We start from the raw sequence: 17,962 nt of genomic DNA on the forward strand, positions 1-17,962 counted from the left end.
TTAATAATGAGTAGCCAAATGTCCAGTAAAAAGATAAAGTCAAGTAAATGGAGTAAAATTTGTAAAAGTAAATGAAGGTAAAAGCAAAACGGCAATTAAAACAGAAAATGGCATAAAAACCAATGTTGACATCCAGTCAACAAAGTTGTAAAGAACTACCTGTAGCAGAATGGTAATGATCGTAACCCGCCAGGAAGACTAACAGGTAAGTATAAAAACCACCGTCAGTCACCTAAAGTTGGTCTTTCCAGTCCTGGTTCCGGGTTATGAGTCAATATGGCCAGTACTAAAAAAGTTAAGTGGTAAAAGAGTAAAATGATATGCAGCAAAAGTATAGTAACAACTCGCCAGGATGACTAACGAGTAGTTCAAACGGATAGTTCAAACAGGAGCGTTAGTCACCTGAAGTTGGCCTTTCCAATCCTGGTGTCGAGTTATTTAATGTTCTGGCCATTGTCCAATGTCAAATTGAAGAAGAGAGATTAAAACTGTAAAAAAAGAACCACAATTAAAAGGTGTAATGAATAAATATGCAACACTTAAATGAGATTAAAAAGGTTAATGGCCATTAAAAAATTAAAAACATTATCAAGGTGGACAGAGTCACCATCACCAATAACTCTGTCCAATGTTACAGATTGACCCTGGGAAAAAATATGTTTAAAATATTGCCATCGTTGAGAATTGTAACGATGGCAAGAAAGTAAAACGTGGCTGATAGTGATTTGAGTGTTACACAAACTACACATTGGTGCATCAGTTCCAGATAAAAGAAAATGATGAGTTAAAAAACTGTCACCAATGTAGCCTAGTGAGAACAACTTCCTCCTTCCGAACTTTACAGAAGATAGATGGCCAAAGTCCAATTTTGGGTTTGATTTGAAAAAGTTTGTTGTCACGTTGCTCATTCCAAGTGGACTGCCAGCTGGCACGGAGCCGAGCCTTGAAGACAACACCATAGTCCATGTACGGAATAGGCATAGGAGTGATGGTGCTGAAGCAGACATATTTAGCTGCCATGTCTGCAAGCTCGTTCCCGTGAATACCAACATGGCCTGGTATCCAGAAAAACTGGATTGAAGTAGCTGCTAATGAAAAATGGGCCAGTCGGTTTCCGAATATCAGCGAGAATAGGATGTGAGCCAATGTGTAGCGATTCCAAGGCAAGTATAGAACTAAGCGAATCAGTATAAATAGTGCAGTTGGAGTACTGCTCAGCTGCAATATGATCCAGGGCAAGAGATATGGCATACAGTTCAGCAGTGAACACAGAAGCTGTAGAAGGGATTCTGCGCGCAACTACTGACCCATAGCAAACCATAGCAGAGCCCACTGAATTACCTGATTTGGAACCATCTGTATAAATGGGAACTGAATGATTGTTTGAAAGATATTCATTGAATAAAAGACGGTACTTCCAATCTGGTGGGATGGGCCGACCTGTGGAATCTGCAATGTTATCCAAGGACAGACCCAATTCATCCAATTGCTCCCGGATGCGAAGGCCAAACGGAGCAATGACAAATCGCCTGTTCTGAAAAAGTACTGCCCACCGAGGAAGGAAAACACATTTCCAGGTGGGATGCTTTGGTAAGGAATGAAGTTTCGAAGTATATTGTAAAGATAGTTGCAAACGGCGAAGGTGTAGAGAAGGTTCATGAGATTCAATGTATATACTTTGAACTGGAGAGGTACGAAAAGCCCCAGTGCAGAGTCGAAGTCCTTGGTGATGAACGGGGTCCAGCATCTTTAAGGCCGAGGGTCTGGCAGAGCCATAGACCATTGATCCATAATCGAGTTTCGATCTAATAAGAGCACGATATACCTTTAACACAGAACAGCGATCTGCCCCCCAACTGGTAGAAGAGAGAACACGGAGGATGTTCAGTGCTCTTGTGCATTTGACCAAGCTGCTTTAAGTGTGGTATAAAGGTCAGTTTACGATCAAAGATAAGCCCCAAGAACTTGGTTTCCAGGACCACTGGCAGCAAAACTTCACCGATATGAAGTTCAGGATCAGGTTGAATACCCGTCGACGGCAAAAGTGCAGGCATACAGTTTTGGAGAGAGAAATGAAAGCCGTTCGCCAGATTCCACTTCCGTACACAATTGAGGGCGGTTTGTAGTTGCCGCTCAATATATCTCATGTTTGATGACTGACATGACATGTGAAAGTCGTCGACATACAGCCCATTCGCAACAGTGAGAGGGAGTTGTTCAGTGATGGCATTTATCTTTATACTGAAGAGGGTAACACTCAATACACAGCCTTGAGGGACTCCAAGTTCCTCTACAAAAGAACGGGAAAGTATCGAACCCACACAAACTTGAATCTTCTGTCCATTAAAAATTTTTAATAAACATGGGTAGATGGCCACGTAACCCATATGTATGGAGGTCTCGCAAACCGCCATACCTCCATGTTATGTCGTAAGCCTTCTCTACGTCAAAGAATATTGATACAAGATGTTGGCGGTTGAGAAAGGCTTCTCTGATAGATGTTTCAAGACAAATTAGGTGATCTGTGGTGGAGTGCTGTCGACGGAACCCACACTGGGTGGGCGAGAGGAGGTTGTTTGATTCAAGGAACCAAACAAGACGAGCATTAACCATCCTTTCTAATGTCTTACAGAGACAGCTCGTCAAAGCAATTGGACGGTAGTTTGAAGGAATCTTGGGATCTTTCCCTGGCTTAGAGAAAGGTAAAATAATAGCCTGGCACCAGGCATCAGGAAAAACATTATCCTGCCAGATCCGGTTGGAAACAATCAGAAGGACATCAAGAGAAGCAGGAGATAGATGGTGCAGCATGTAATAATGAATATCATCAGGTCCAACAGACGTACTGGCAGACCGATGAAGGGCCATTTTTAGTTCCACCAGGGTAAAGGGACAATTATAGTCAAAGAAACAGTCAGTTCGTAAGGAAAGAGGTGATCGCTCTGCCCGAGTCTTGATGGCCAGGAAGGTGGAGGAACAAGCAGAAGTGCTAGATACCCGCAAAAGCTTTCACCTAGAGTGTTAGCGATGTTCGAACATCAGTCACCTCCTGACCATCAGAGAGTAAGATCGAGAGGGGATAGAATTGTAGTGTCCATTAACCTTTCGAATCCTGTCCCATATGATCTTGGAACTGGTGGTAGAAGATATACTGGTTGTGAACTTAATCCAAGATTCCTTTTGGCTGTGACGTCTTACCCACCTAGCATGTGCACGGGCCCGCTCGAAAGCAACCCGGTTTGAAAGTGTGGGATATCTACGAAAAGTATCCCAGGCCCGCTTTGAGCCTTCCGTGCTAAGTGGCAAGCAGGATTCCACCACGGACGAGGATATCGTGGAAAACGTGTCGAGGTTTTAGGAATACACTGAGCAGCTGCATGTGTAATACAGTCAGTTACCGCTGCTACACAGTCATCTATTGATGGCTGATTTACGATGGCAAAATCAAGTTCTGCGAGAGCACTGAAAGTGGACCAGTCTGCCTGATCTAGCTTCCACCGGGGCACGCTGGTAGGGTGGCATCGACCACGCCAGTCTCTCTCAAAAGGATCGGAAAATGATCACTGCCTAGTGGATTACTGTCAACCCTCCATGAAAAATGGGAGAATAATGAAGGGGAGCAAACTGAGAGATCAATAGCGGTAAAGAACTGACTAGGTGCATGAAAGTAAGTGGAAGAACCAGTATTGAAAAGAGAAAGATTGTGATCAGAGAGCATCCGCTCTACAGATCGGCCCCTCCCATCAATAATAGCACTTCCCAGAGGGATGATGTCCATTAAAATCCCCTAGGATTAGAAATGGAGATGGCAACTGTTCAACGAGAGCATCAAGATCTGATTGATCATATGTCTTTCCAGGGGACAGGTACAGAGAACAAACAGTGATGGTATGACCCAAGGAAACACGGATGGCTACAGCCTCCAAGGGTGTGTTGAGTGACAAAGACAGGGTGGGCACGTGTTGATCAACCAACAGTGCCACCCTCCATGTACTCGACCATCACACAACCTGTCATTTCTGTACAGAGAAAACTGCCGAATGGAGACAGTATCAGCAGTTTTGAGAAATGTTTCTTGTAAAGAAAGACAAACAGGATGGTAGGAAGCAATCAGCATTTTGATATCATCCAGATTAGAACGTAAACCTCGACAGTTCCATTGTATCAAGGTGGCCATTTTTAAGAATGGGTAGGTGAAGTGGCTGGAGAACCCTTCGGTTTATGACCACGTTCTTTTTTCTTTACTGTCTTTAGTCGGAGGAGGTCTATCAACCTCCATGGATCCTGCTCTGTGTCGGGTGGGCAGGTTTTTGTTATTGGAAGGGGAATCCAGTGACTGAGGACGCGAACGAATAATTGTTTTGTCTCTTGTGGTGGGAGAAAAAGATGTATCAGAAGAAATGCCTGTACTTGAAACTGAAGGACGTGGATCTTGAGGTTTGTTGGAAGGTATGGGAGGAACAGAGATAGGTGTGGAAGTCGATTCATCAACCTTTTTAACCACGGAGGTCAAAAGGCTTTTCATTTGTTTTGAAAACGATTCTCTTGGAGGCACAGAGATCTGTCTGCACTCCCACTGTAGTTGTGGAATGAAGTGCAGCAGCATATGTCCGAGATGGAGTTGTGGACAGCAATTTCCGAGCCTCAGGATAACTAATGTTATGTGTCGTTTTCAAACGCTGCACCTCTTTTCCTCCAACCATTTTGGGCAAGAATGAAAGTAAGAGGGGTGAGAACCATTGCAGTTTACGCAATGTGGGTTCATGTCACAGTCATAGGCATCATGGTCCTTGCCTCCACAACGAGCACATGTCAGGGAACCACGACAGGATGTCTTTGAGTGGCCGAATCTTTGACATTGGAACATCGAAGAGGGTTTGGTATATATGGCCGAACCCTGCAAATGAGATAACCTGCCTTGATGGTGGCAGGTGCACGTGGTGAAGTAAATGTTAAAACGAGGGTATTTGTTGGCAGTGTAATTCCATCTTTGTGAGTGGAGATGCGCCTCACTGCAGAAACTCCTTGAGTGGAGAGACCAGCAAGAATCTCTGACTCGGGAACGTTCTTCAAATCCCTTTCAACACTAACTCCTCGTGAAGAATTCAAGGTAGCATGGGGTGTAACCTCAATAGGTATATCCCCAATTGCCTTTGAATTCAAGAGGAGTTCACTGTGTTGGGATGTGAATGTTTCAACCAATATGTCACCAGATCGAAGTTTCTTTACTGACTTTGGAGAGCCAGCAAGTCCCTCTAGTCCCTTTTGAATAAAAAAATGGGACATTTGTCCTAAGGGTTTTTTCCGAAAGAGAATGTAATATAAGAAAATGAGGTACATGTATTACAGATGTTGAAGATTGCTGTTCTGAGTATTCAAGACGTGGTCGCTTACCCATTGACTATTTTTTTACAATTTTATTTAAATTTTTTAGAGGATCCATAGGAAAAAGAAAAAATTTCGGTACCCACTGACCCCACCCACCATGGAGCCCTACAAGGGGACGCACTACAAAGTCACGCAAGGACAATGCAGCAACGGCAGGGTTTCGTGAGCACTATACCCAAACACCAGCATCAGGCACAATGTCCACAACACCCGTTGAGAACTTCCAACACTGGTACTTGGTTGACTCTAGCCCAAGTGGACCAGCCGATTGACCCAAGGGGGGCCACCAAAAGGCTGCCCGTCTACAGGAATTCGAGGCCAAAGTGGTGTGTTAGGGTTGGACCCCTCAACCACCAGGATCCTCTCCTCCCCTTCACGGGTCGCCACGCACGGCAAACACGTGGGTGGATGTTTAGATCCCAGAGAAGGTAACCAGATAGAACAGAACCTTCCCTGGGAGGTCCCTTCACCAGGAATCCAAACCAAGGGGGATTTGAAAAGGAACTTTTCACTTTTGACATTACAACTTATCAGATGGTTCCATTTCTCTAATCTGTGACCTTTATCTTTCTTTTAAATAATGTTTTTCTTCCTTTGATTTGCAATGCTTAAAATCATAGTTTTCTACATCACTGGAATGTTGTTGCTATTTTTTATACTACTGCTTGGCAAACTTTGTAATCACTTGTTACATTATTTCTATCTGAAGATTATAACATTCAATCATTTTGCATTTTGACTGATCTTTTAAACCAAAGCTTATACTGCTCAGAAGTGACAAACTCATTTCAGGTCAATTCTCCTGCTTATTCAATAGTTCTTTGTTTGATATATAGGATCTTAACAACTTGGACAATAATCGATGTGTTTCTATTTCTCAGGCAGTTATATATAACAATATCCAAATGTAGAATGAAGGAACCTTATAAATACATATTTTTATATACAAAATTCTGTAAAACCAAATTGTCAAGTGGCACAATAAAATATTAAAAATATCAGTATTTTATTTATTTATGTAAACTCAGAAACATAACAAGAAATTAAATACTGCATGTATTGTAACTTAGATAAAAAAAAAAGAAATAAAATCAAGTCTTAGCATTCTGCTGAACATATGTGTTATTAGTTTGAATTTTGAAAGTTCTCTCACACTAGCGATTTCTTTTCAAGGCATTATTCACAACTTTAACAAGGTGTTGTAACATTGGATTGCTTACAAACTAGTGTTTTTGTTTAGAGAACATTGTAAACCAAAGTTCAGTATCCTCTAAACAAAAACAATACTCTGGATTAATGATGTGTTTGTGCCAAAATCTATAGCTTTAAAAGCAATCTTACCTCCATATTTTGTACAAGAATACTCAGTAGAAAGAAGCTCTTTAACATAGCCAGATTTACAAACACAAGAATTCATGAAACAGTAGGAATGTGGAATTGTACAGTCTTTATCTGAGGTGCACAAGTCTCCCAGTTTCCTTTCTGTTGAAAAAAATGATTTGTCCATAAATCAGGATAAAAATATTTCATATGCAATTTTACTTTTTCTTTATAATTAAAATCATAATGGATGCAGAATAAAATACATTAAAAAAATAACATGCAAAAACTTTATTTTGTAGCACCAGAAAAAAAAAATATGTGGCAAGGTGTTTGAAAAAATCCAACAAAAATAAAAAAACGCCAAATAAATCCCTGAAAATTGATGCATAATTTACGTAATATCTGACTAAAAACTTCACATTTCTTCACCATCAGTGTTACATATCATTAAACAACTAAAACATTATGATTAAAAATTTTAACAGCAGCTAAAGAGTGAGATAGATGTTGTGTTGTCTTGTTTTTATATTCATTTGTAATCCTTTATCTCTTATAGTTCAGGGTTGTCTAAATGTTACGTTAACCACATAAGAAAGATTGGATTTTCCATTTGTTGTTGAACACTTTTACACACATTCAGTACAACTACTGCTAATAAAATAATCTGCCAGCAATGGTGGACAATGAAAGGAAAGCTTAGTGGAAGAAATAAGTTCATCACTCAACAAGAGCTCTGTAAAACATTGTTAATAGTGTTATTGATAATTAGCTAATATAAACTAATACCCCAATGAATATTCTACAAAAAGTTATAAATATCAATGTTATAATATGAAACTGTCAAGACAAAGATATAAAATTCATACTCAATCATGTTTTTGACTACAAATATACTAGAAAACAGAATTTTTTATGATTGGTTTTTTGTGCAGAAAAGCTTCTGTAACCAGTTTAGTAATACCATGTATTAACAAAATTAATCTATGTGTACTACAAAAACATGCACATTACATTTTTTTTTATTAAATGCTGTATGTTAGTTAACAATTTCCTTACCCAATAATTTATTTTAAATTCACTCCTGCCCACAGAACTGACTGCTATTAGTTCACACCACTGTTTAAACATTTTTGCATATGCACCAAACTTCAAACAAAACTCCTACTATTACATGTATTAACATGTAATGTAACAGTCTACGATGCAATCAGTATCAGACTATATCCATTGACAAGAGGGCAGTACATCCCCTTTGTGCATTACTCCCCTTGAGCATAGCATTATGCATAAAAAAACCTCAATGTTGAGGAGGCAAAAGATACACTCCCAAAACAGGGAAGAAGGGTGGAGAGAATATGTAAATAGGTATATGAAACACTTTTTCAGGTAAGGAAAATATTAACTTAAACATTAGTAATTTCTTAACAGAATTGATAGCTTGAACCTCACAATGTAGGAGTTGGTGTGAAATTAAAAGATGAATTTCCTTCTCATAATACAGCATTTGAAAAAAAATAAACTCATGGGTCTTGTCATTCATGAAGGATAACCTAGTAAAACATCACTCAGCAGAAACTCATTCATCTCATGTAGGAAATACCCTTGACTCAACAGAGGTGGCAAAACAAAAGTTAAAATTTAAATAACCTTCTGTGCAGTGCTAATCTGTTGTATAAGTGGATGAAATACAAAGACTGCTAAACTGACTTTCGTACCTCAGATGTTTGGCAGGGCATGTATGTGAATTGTGGCAATGAAACAAGACAAGCTATACAGTATTGGAAAAATGATTACCAAAATATATTTGTCTAAACAGGAAACATCAAAGACTTGCATTGCAAAGAGAACACAAGACTCATGCAGCTGGCATAATCAAACAAGGAGAATGATTGACAAGAAAGGTTCTGAAGAAGTCTGTAGATGTTAGAGAAAGAGAAGAATAGCCAAGGAAAAGACAGAATGTCATTGTCATTGAACAAGCATAAAAAGGGAGTGTACCAATCTTTACTCAGAACATCCACAACCAAAACTGTATAGTCCTGCACTTATAAGTGGAAATTTGGTGGTTAGTGGAATCTTAAATACTTCAATAAATGCACTCCCAGAGTGTCTTAAAATTTACTAAAACACTAGGAAATGTACAGAATAATCTGTGAGAAGGATCAACTTTAGATGAGTCAGCTGGTTTGATACTAAGATCAAAACTTCTGTGATATGACAAGTCCAATAACCATAAAAGTTATGGGCCAAAAATATAATAAGAGTCTAGAATAAAAAAATAGTGGTCCAGAGAATGAATGCTTCCCCACTAGATGATATAAGAAAGACAATCAGACAAACAAAACAGAAGATGGTGGCAACGTGAGCAACATCTTGAGAATATTTATATGAAAAAAGCACTCCTCTAGAAACCAGACTCTGGAAAGGATGCAGGTGTCTAGAAATGTACCCCACATGGACAGAAGCATCTATGATCAGATAGAAATCTAGATGAGTTGGTGCAAGAAGGTTAGTATGTGGGACTGACTGGGTCACCATGACATCAAGAGACATATGAGAATACAGTGGATCTGTCAACATACTTCAATGACTGGCCACACTCCACTGAAGAGGGCTAAAAAAGCACATGCAAGAGGTTTTATTAATAAAAATGATCTATTGACCAGATAAAGGCAGCTACTCAGTGACCCATATCCATGTTAAAGGATTTCCTGCCATTCTCATAAAGTGCCTACAGCTTCAATTGCAGAGAAAAGTACAAGGTATCATCTCAATTCACACTAGGCTTACCAACTATGAAAGTCCCCAAATGAGACAGAACTTCTCACAAAGGAAGTGAAAGAAATATTAGAGCTTTGGTAACCAGAAGCATCATACATATTCCAAATATGAAAAGAAGACCAAGACTGCTCTGCAAATGAGTTGAAAAAGACTCCCAAGGGAATCGGATAGTAGGTCGGGGTCAAAATGTACCTGCAGAGCATGACCAACCAACAAAAACAAAACAACTCTCAAAGAAGAAAGGAGTTCACAACCAAGAATGTTTAATTGGATGTGGGTGAAAAGGAGCCAGTCATCCATATATTACTATAAATGTAAGCCCCACATTTGAATGCTTTAAGTGAATGCCCTAAGAACTTAATTCAAAACATAAGATTCACAAACTCAAATGGAAGAGCACAGAATAAGGTTTCAACTGTCATGGAAGAAATAATAGGTGATCAAACAAATTACACTATAAATAAACACATAAAAAACTTTAAACTTGGTTACCCATAGCCCTCAGATAGAAAATACCATTATTCTGAAAGAAAAAATAAGATATTGGTTTAAGAATAATATATCATTCATGTTTCAACAGTCTTGTGCATTTTTTTGTAATGACTCAAAAAGTTTTTTGAAAAGAGAATCCACACAAGTGCAAAGTGGTTCAACCAAACTCCTACTGGACAAAAAACAAATTAACCAAAGTGATTTTCAACAATTAGCCCTTCATGAAGAGAATGCAGGAAAGTGGCAAAAGGAAAAGAAGCAACAAAGAGATTGGTTCTTTGAAGCAACTGAGAATCTAAAACCTGATGAGTTAATTCAGCTCATAATTCCAATGTATAAGAACCTCTCAAAAACCTCATCAAAAAGAAGGTTGCTACACAGAGAACCCTAAAACAAGATCATGAGATATGCCCCTCAAAATAAGGCATTCCAGTTAAATATGTCCCAGAAATAAAGAAATCACTTTAACTTGGACAATGCAAAGAAAAAGAAGAAATAGAAGCTAAGGTAAAAAAAAACAAGTGGGTACAACTGTCCCTAGAGAAGTTGTAAAGGTTAAATATAGAGCTTCTTAAAAAAAGTGAAATAACAGATAGCAAAAAAGCAAACAAAAATAAAGATGACAAGAGTGAGAGAAAGACAAAAACAAAGGGGACCCATAGCTGGAAGACTACATTTAAAAGACTCAAACTCAATGAAAGAAAAAAGAACCATGATCACATGCTACAGAATAAAGTTCTCCATGTTTGGAGGACAACAAGGAAATTAAAGTTTGATACAAAGTTGAAACAAAGTAATGTCAGCTTAAACATGAATATCAAGGGAGGGAAGGAAAAATTCCACATTCTACAACTTCCTTGCAGCAAACTTGTTACTGTTTTTTTCTTGATGAAAAGCAGAGAATGTTTACCCAGCCTTTAGAGACGTATTTGTTCTTTTTTTTTTTTATTATTTAGAAAAACTTTTCTCCCCTAAAGCTACTGTAAATGGGATGGTCAACAAAATTATAATGATATATGTAGAGGGTAAAGTTTTGTTTAAAGTTTGACAAATGAGCAAAAGTATATGTGGAAGTGATATGAGGTAATAGCTTTCAGGTCTGTGGAGAAGTGATGGCCATTTCTGAATTTAATATAAATCTCCTCAGTTTATTATTTAAGTTTCTTGCTAGCTATAGCTGCATATACATATATCATCTTTGGATTATAACTTAATTTACATGTGAAAAAATAACAATGTAAAATCAGAAACATTAACTGTTGTGAAAACAACATGTACTCATTTAATCTGCAGAAGATATGTAAATCACATGTATGGTTTCAAACAACAAAAGCAACTTACCATCATTACATGCACTAAAAAAGTGGATCTTGTGATAAGCTGTGTCACAGCTGCAAATACCACTTGCACAAACACTGAAGAGATCAGCACATTCTTTATCTGAAGAGCATGCATCTCCAATCATCTCTAATGAACAAAAGAAATTCTATAACATGCAAGTAAAAATCATTGAAAAGTTTTGATATTCAAGTTCTTACTTCATCATGAAAAAAATATACATGATTAGTTAATTCCAATAAATATACTATTTTTAACAAGTTAAATATACACAGAATAATGCACATTTAGCAGCACAAACACAAATTATAAAACAAAGGAAAGAAACTAGCTACTTGTTAACATAATTATTGTACGGCCATAGTAACACGAGATTTTATTTTTAAATTAAATCTACTTTCACACAAACAACCCATTTGGGAGCAACATAAACTTGCATACAAGATGGGTACATAACTAAATCAATGCATCAAGTTCTGTGAGAAGTTACATCACAACAGCAACATGCTGTGTTTATTTAAAACATATATCACCAGTCAGAACAATTAAGCTCTGTCTGCTACCAATGCATTTTGAAATGCACTTTTAAAAACTTTGAACATTGTAGTGAATAAATGATTTGTTCAGATTTCAATTAAAAAACAAATGCTTCCAGGGAGACATCCTGGATGTTTAAAGTGTGCAAGTCCCCAAGATATCCGTGTTTTGACCCCTCTATTCTCCTGAAGAAGAACAGCAGATTATTCAAAGGCACTCCTTGAACACCCACAAACAAGTTTATTCAACACAACATTTAGAGAATGTCAATTGGCAATAAACAATTTGTCAAAGTGTTAATTAGTTATTAGTCTATCATGTACTGTTTATCAATCAGATGTCTTGGCTTTAACTATGCCTGTCCTGATTAGACTGTAATTATTTGATTAGGGTACAACTTAATGTTTATAAACCCAATGCATTATCAATTTCACCTATGTTTTAATAAAATTGCCAAGAGAAAATGCAGTAACAACTCCATTTTGTATATTTATACAGCTTCATAACAGAGACACTCTCTAGAACCATAGCAAAAGTAAAGAGTTTTGAAAAATTAAATGCAATAAACAAACACAAGATAATTCAATGTGTATGTATTAAGTAATGCATGAAATTCAACAGGTGCTTTATTCATAGTTCATCATTAGACCAGTAAAATTCCATAACATGAAATTGTTATTGTTTACTTATAATGGAAAGAAATGCAGATAAATGTTTTGGAATTGTATAAATGATGTTGTTTATCTTATGTATCATATCCTCTTTATTACCAAACTTAATTTTCCATAAAACACATCAACTGGTAATGAAAGCCTTAATGTGTGCAAAGTGTCCTGTGTATTTTTAATTTGGAGAAATCCATTTGTATATTTCCAGATTATGGTTGCATTTATTTTATTGCCGAGATCCTAAACTGATTTTAGAAATGTTGAAGTGGTCTTAAGAAATTAAATAGCTTTTTCTTTATTCCTTGCAGCAGAGTGACCTTTACAAGTTCTACCATCTGAGTAGCAACACATCATATGTTAATTCGGCTACTGTTATAATTTCTTGAAGTATTTGGAATACATTGGTATCATTCATAACACTTCTTAATTAAACATGCTCCTATTAATATTGTACTTGCATAGTTAAACAAGACAAACAGTTAATAAATGTCTAGCCCAAATGACCTGTTATAAAGTGGCAAAGTTGCATGGCTACAACATTTAACATACAACTAGTACAATGTTTTAAAACTTCCACATCTGTGAGTAGGACTTCTAAAATTGATGCCCTGTAAGTCCTGGACTTCCCGCTTTTGCAAATTAATGTAAAGACCATTCAAGGGCAAATTAGACTTTATATTTGAAGTTTTCATTTATTTGTAGGATAGATACTTTAATTATTTACAAACTAATTCCAATGTTCCACAACCTGTTTTTTATACTTTATTCCAATATCAAGCCTTTTGTTGAATGATGCAGAGCAAGTATGCTATGACCAGATAAACCTAATGATATCTTACCATACTATAAAATAGTTACCTATTTATAAAACTAACTGTTCTGGAATGTAAAAAATGTACATTGTGCACTGCTTATTCAATTTTACAAATGAAAAGAATAGTAAAATTTGCAATGAAAACTTGTAAAAACAATGTACAGTCTAGAGCTTCAAATGGATTAATGAATTGCATCATGAAAAAATATATATCTGTCTAAATGGTACCTGCAATTTTAATTTTTGATTTTACTTTAATGAGTATCTGTGTCTGTATGGTAATTTCTATATATGTGTTATTTAAGCATCTCCAGGCTATTACCTTTTGTAAACAGAGAGAGAGAGAGAAAGAGATCAATTTATACTATAAATTAAACTATATGTTTAAATAAACATGAAACAGAAGTGATAGTATAGTTATTTTACACACACACACACACACACATATATATATATATATAATGTAAGGTCCAATTTTTAGCGTTCATCATGGTACAAGCAACTGTTAACTTTTTTTTTCAAAGTTTTAGACAAATAAATACCACTTACATTCCTGAGAATTATTCTTATCTTATACATGTACAATAGTGCAAATTTTGTTAATAAACTTGACAAATAAAAGAGCATACTTAAGTCCCACTCATGAGCTGCCATTCCAGAAGGCAATGAAAACTGCCATATGATATAACAAATAGCAAATGACACCAGTCTTAATTTTTTCTTGTATCCATTAACCATGGTGTTCTTGATACTCATTCTATTGTGCTGTTAAAAAAACAACAACGAAGAAACAATTAATCTATTAGCTTATACGATATTTGTTCAAAATCACAAATTGATATGAAAAACTCTTCCAAAAAATAATAAAACTTAAATCATCAGTACTGCATTATAAAAGTCAGTAAAATAATTAACTGGTTCAATAAAATGAGAAAGAATGCAAAATTTTTAGCTTTGAATAAACAAACCTAACATGTAGGATTTTAATACACATATACATTTATGTGAGGGATAGAGAAAAACAAACTATTTTTTCTTATAATATATTTTAGAGACAATTCAACCACTGATCACAGTTTGAGGACTAACAGGCAACTGATAATCATTATCCTTTCATAGCTAGTTATAGGAAAAACAATAACTGTATATATAACCTATTAAGATCATTTACTTTAAGAAATTCAAAGCTATACAGCCTCTAATCCTTATTAAACTTCAACTGCATAAAATATTAGAGAAACACTCATGGTGACTTGCTAAGAATCTCTACCCGTATCAAAATTCTTCAGTGGGATCCCTGCTGAATGTAAGTCAGTTAATTTCACCTTTTACTTCAAGACTATTTATAAAAAATAACTCAAAGAAACAAATGATGTCATGGTTTCACAATACCTTTTGTAATTTGTTTGCTGAAATGAATTTTAGGACTGCCAGAAGCGTAATACAATAACTTATGCCTACCACTGATCAACAAACATGACTCAAAACCAAAACCTTCACTTAATCAACCAATGAAGGTCCAGCACCATCACCCAATCATACCATTCATTAACCCTTTTTGAATATCAGCAAAACAACTTACAAATGCAGTCAATTCTCATTTTGATTTGAAGATGGAAGATGTGAAATACCATCAATTTTTCCTTCTTTATAAGAAAAAAAAATCTTATGGTAAAATTCTATTGCCTGTATAAGATAGATGGTATTCATTTTCACCTAATTAAGAGTTTCTACTTAAATGCATTGTTTATATCATTAATAAATTGTTTTTTAGGGAAAAAGTAGCAATGAGCAACTTTTTACCAACTACAGTGCAAATACTTAATAATAACCATACCAAATTCTCTTTAAGCCATGTCACATTCTAAACTTGTTAAACAAATTTAAAAATAGGAGAAAAATATTTAACATTACAACAGTTCCATGGATTCATGTGTAGATTAAACAATGAATAATTACAGTTACCATACACATTCTACAGATAATTTGTACTTTATGTTTGTACATAATACTAATGCACATATATATCTACTACAAGTAAAAATATAAATAATAAGCTACTAAGACATCTTCATGGTAATGCACAACATAATCTTACAACAATGATAAAATATTATACAAAAGATCTAGCAGGATAAGGAAAAACTTTGGATGTTAGAGTAAGATATACAAATTACCTGTAAATAGAAAATGTGATGATGATGATAATACAAATTTCTTCTAATATAACTTAACTTCTTTATACAAAAAGTATATATAGCTACTTGCTACATGGTTACAAGTGTTATGAACAGAGTATCTGGTTATACTGACCATAATTATTGAACGCAATAACACATGCATAAAAATGGTAAATTGTAATTGATAAAATGAATATGATTTTTATTTTCTGTGTAATGATATATACTCTTACCATATATGGGTTTCAAGTTATGAACCTATAATACAATTAACGTTTTAATTTATTATCTTATGATTTGCTTTTCCCAACTATAAATGGACATAAAATATAAAACAAATGATTAATTTTTGAAAAATGTTTCATATGTTTTTGACACCACTTAAATAGACAGAGGTAAGAAGGCACAGGTAAAAAAATGTAAGGTAAGTTAGAATTATGCAACAGTAAAAACAATTATAAAGAATCACAAACAGGAAAGTAAAAAAGACCTACATTTTCTGTTATATTGCTAAAGTTTATGGAACAAATTACTTTTCTATAATTAAAAAAAAAATTAACATTTTAATCAAAAGAAAAGTGATAAATAGTAAAGCAAATATATTTAACAAGTTCAATTTATTTTTGAGTACCTTTTAATCTATTTAATTTATATGATGATCGTGTTTTGTGTTTGTTCATATCAAAACATGTCTAATTTAGGATATTTATATTTAGTTGAAGGAGTGTTATTTCAATGCTTTTATATATATTGGCCAAAAAATTACATGAAGAGTGAACTTTGAAGTCACAAAATTAGCAGAAATTAATAATAAAAAAACAACAACAGAAGACATCAATAAATGCAGTATTTTGTATCTAAAAGCAGAAATTTGTACTCGTTTTGATTATACATATGCATGTATGAAGTAGTGTCAGATAAAATAAACTGATTAATAAACAATTATGATTAAACTGCTTAATGACATGAAAACAATCAACTATTCAAAATTAGTGTTTATAACTGTAACTGTTTCTAATTATTACAAATACTCAAGTAATCATGATACTGCCATTATAATGTCTGTGTTATTTTTGATTAATTCAAGGATGTTGAGCTCATAAAATTAGCATCATGACTGGTGTGTAAAGTCAACTAATCAAGTTAATGATCTCATTATTATTATTATATCTGATGATTTCAACTATTCAAATCTAATTTGAGAATAACATATCAGTTGAATATAATTAATTGATAAGTAAATTCCACTAACTGCCCAGCATTTTTACAAAAATATTAATTACAGGAAAAAGCAGGTGATTATCCCTCCATACAAATCAACAGTTAAGACCTCACTCGAACTACTGTGTACAGATGATATATCTTTTCAAGAAAGAAGCTGACTAACTTGAAAGTATTCTAAAAATAGCTACTAGAATAAATGTTGAGATAGAACTGTTATATAGTACAGATAAGATAAGGTATCAACATATTTTCTTTTCAGAAAAGTATGGTAAGACTAACACCAGCAGAGGTAATTTTATCAAAGTATATAAGATTACCCAGGAAATTGACAGAATTAAAATCTCCATTTTTATATGGTATATTCTGAAGACAATGTTTAAAAGGACACATATTTAAAAATTCAAAAAGACAGGTTTGACACCAGTTAAGAAACTTTAATTTCCTAACAGGGTGAATGGCAGTAGCGAAGGCTAGTATTACATACGAGTTTAAAAAAAACTTCAAATACTACCTGAAAAGTAAAAAAATCAATCAATTTTTATTTTTTTAATGTAGATATGCAAGACTAGCCATGAATTACCAATAATATTTAGATGTCTGCTTGTTACAGTATATTAAATTCTGTAACTTTTCCAAGAGTAATTTTGTTTTTCTGAATTACTTTTTAATATTGGCACAATTAGTTAGTTACTGGTGGACAGTATTGTATTTTATAAAATTTATCAGTAACAAGGTTAATGTCAAGTGTTCCAACAAATCATGTAAACTTTTGATGAAGTGATATCATGGGTTTGCTCGTTTTTTTTTTAATTTGGCACAAAGCTACACAAGGGCTATCTGCACTAGCCATCTCTAAGTTAAAAGTGTAAAACTAGAGGGAAGGCAGCTAGTCACCATCTACTGCAAACTCTTTGGCTACTGGCTGGTAAGCTATCTGCTTATGGGTACCCAAATGCAGGATTTTTGTATTTTTAAGTTCATAACTTGCCTCAGAACCATATGAGGAGGGAGAAAAAGAAAATGTTATAAATACGTATCGATAATACAATTATGAAAATAATTTTTCAATAAATTATATACCTAGTTAAACAATATGAACATCTTTGAATAGTTCCGCTATGAAATTTGTTTTATGCATTTAGTGATTTAAAATATAACCGCATAAAACAAATGGCTGCCAAGTTATTAGTCATACATATTGGTTAACGATCTACAAA

General features: G+C 34.9%; 1 protein-coding gene across 1 annotated transcript in view; it reads right to left on the reverse strand.

Moving 5' to 3' along the window:
* Positions 1 to 14,796, reverse strand: part of LOC143229142 (uncharacterized) — a 57,434-nt gene extending 42,638 nt beyond the window's left edge. The window contains exons 1-4 of the mRNA XM_076461024.1: positions 14,734 to 14,796; positions 13,971 to 14,106; positions 11,326 to 11,451; positions 6,730 to 6,870 (exon numbers count right to left, since the gene is read on the reverse strand). Of these exons, the coding sequence (XP_076317139.1) occupies positions 6,730 to 6,870; positions 11,326 to 11,451; positions 13,971 to 14,097 (394 nt within the window). The 5' untranslated portion in view covers positions 14,098 to 14,106; positions 14,734 to 14,796. The remainder of the gene's footprint in view (positions 1 to 6,729; positions 6,871 to 11,325; positions 11,452 to 13,970; positions 14,107 to 14,733) is intronic.
* Positions 14,797 to 17,962: the final 3,166 nt, after the last annotated feature.

This window comes from Tachypleus tridentatus, chromosome 10 (assembly GCF_004210375.1).
Source record: "Tachypleus tridentatus isolate NWPU-2018 chromosome 10, ASM421037v1, whole genome shotgun sequence".
NCBI lineage: Eukaryota > Metazoa > Arthropoda > Merostomata > Xiphosura > Limulidae > Tachypleus > Tachypleus tridentatus.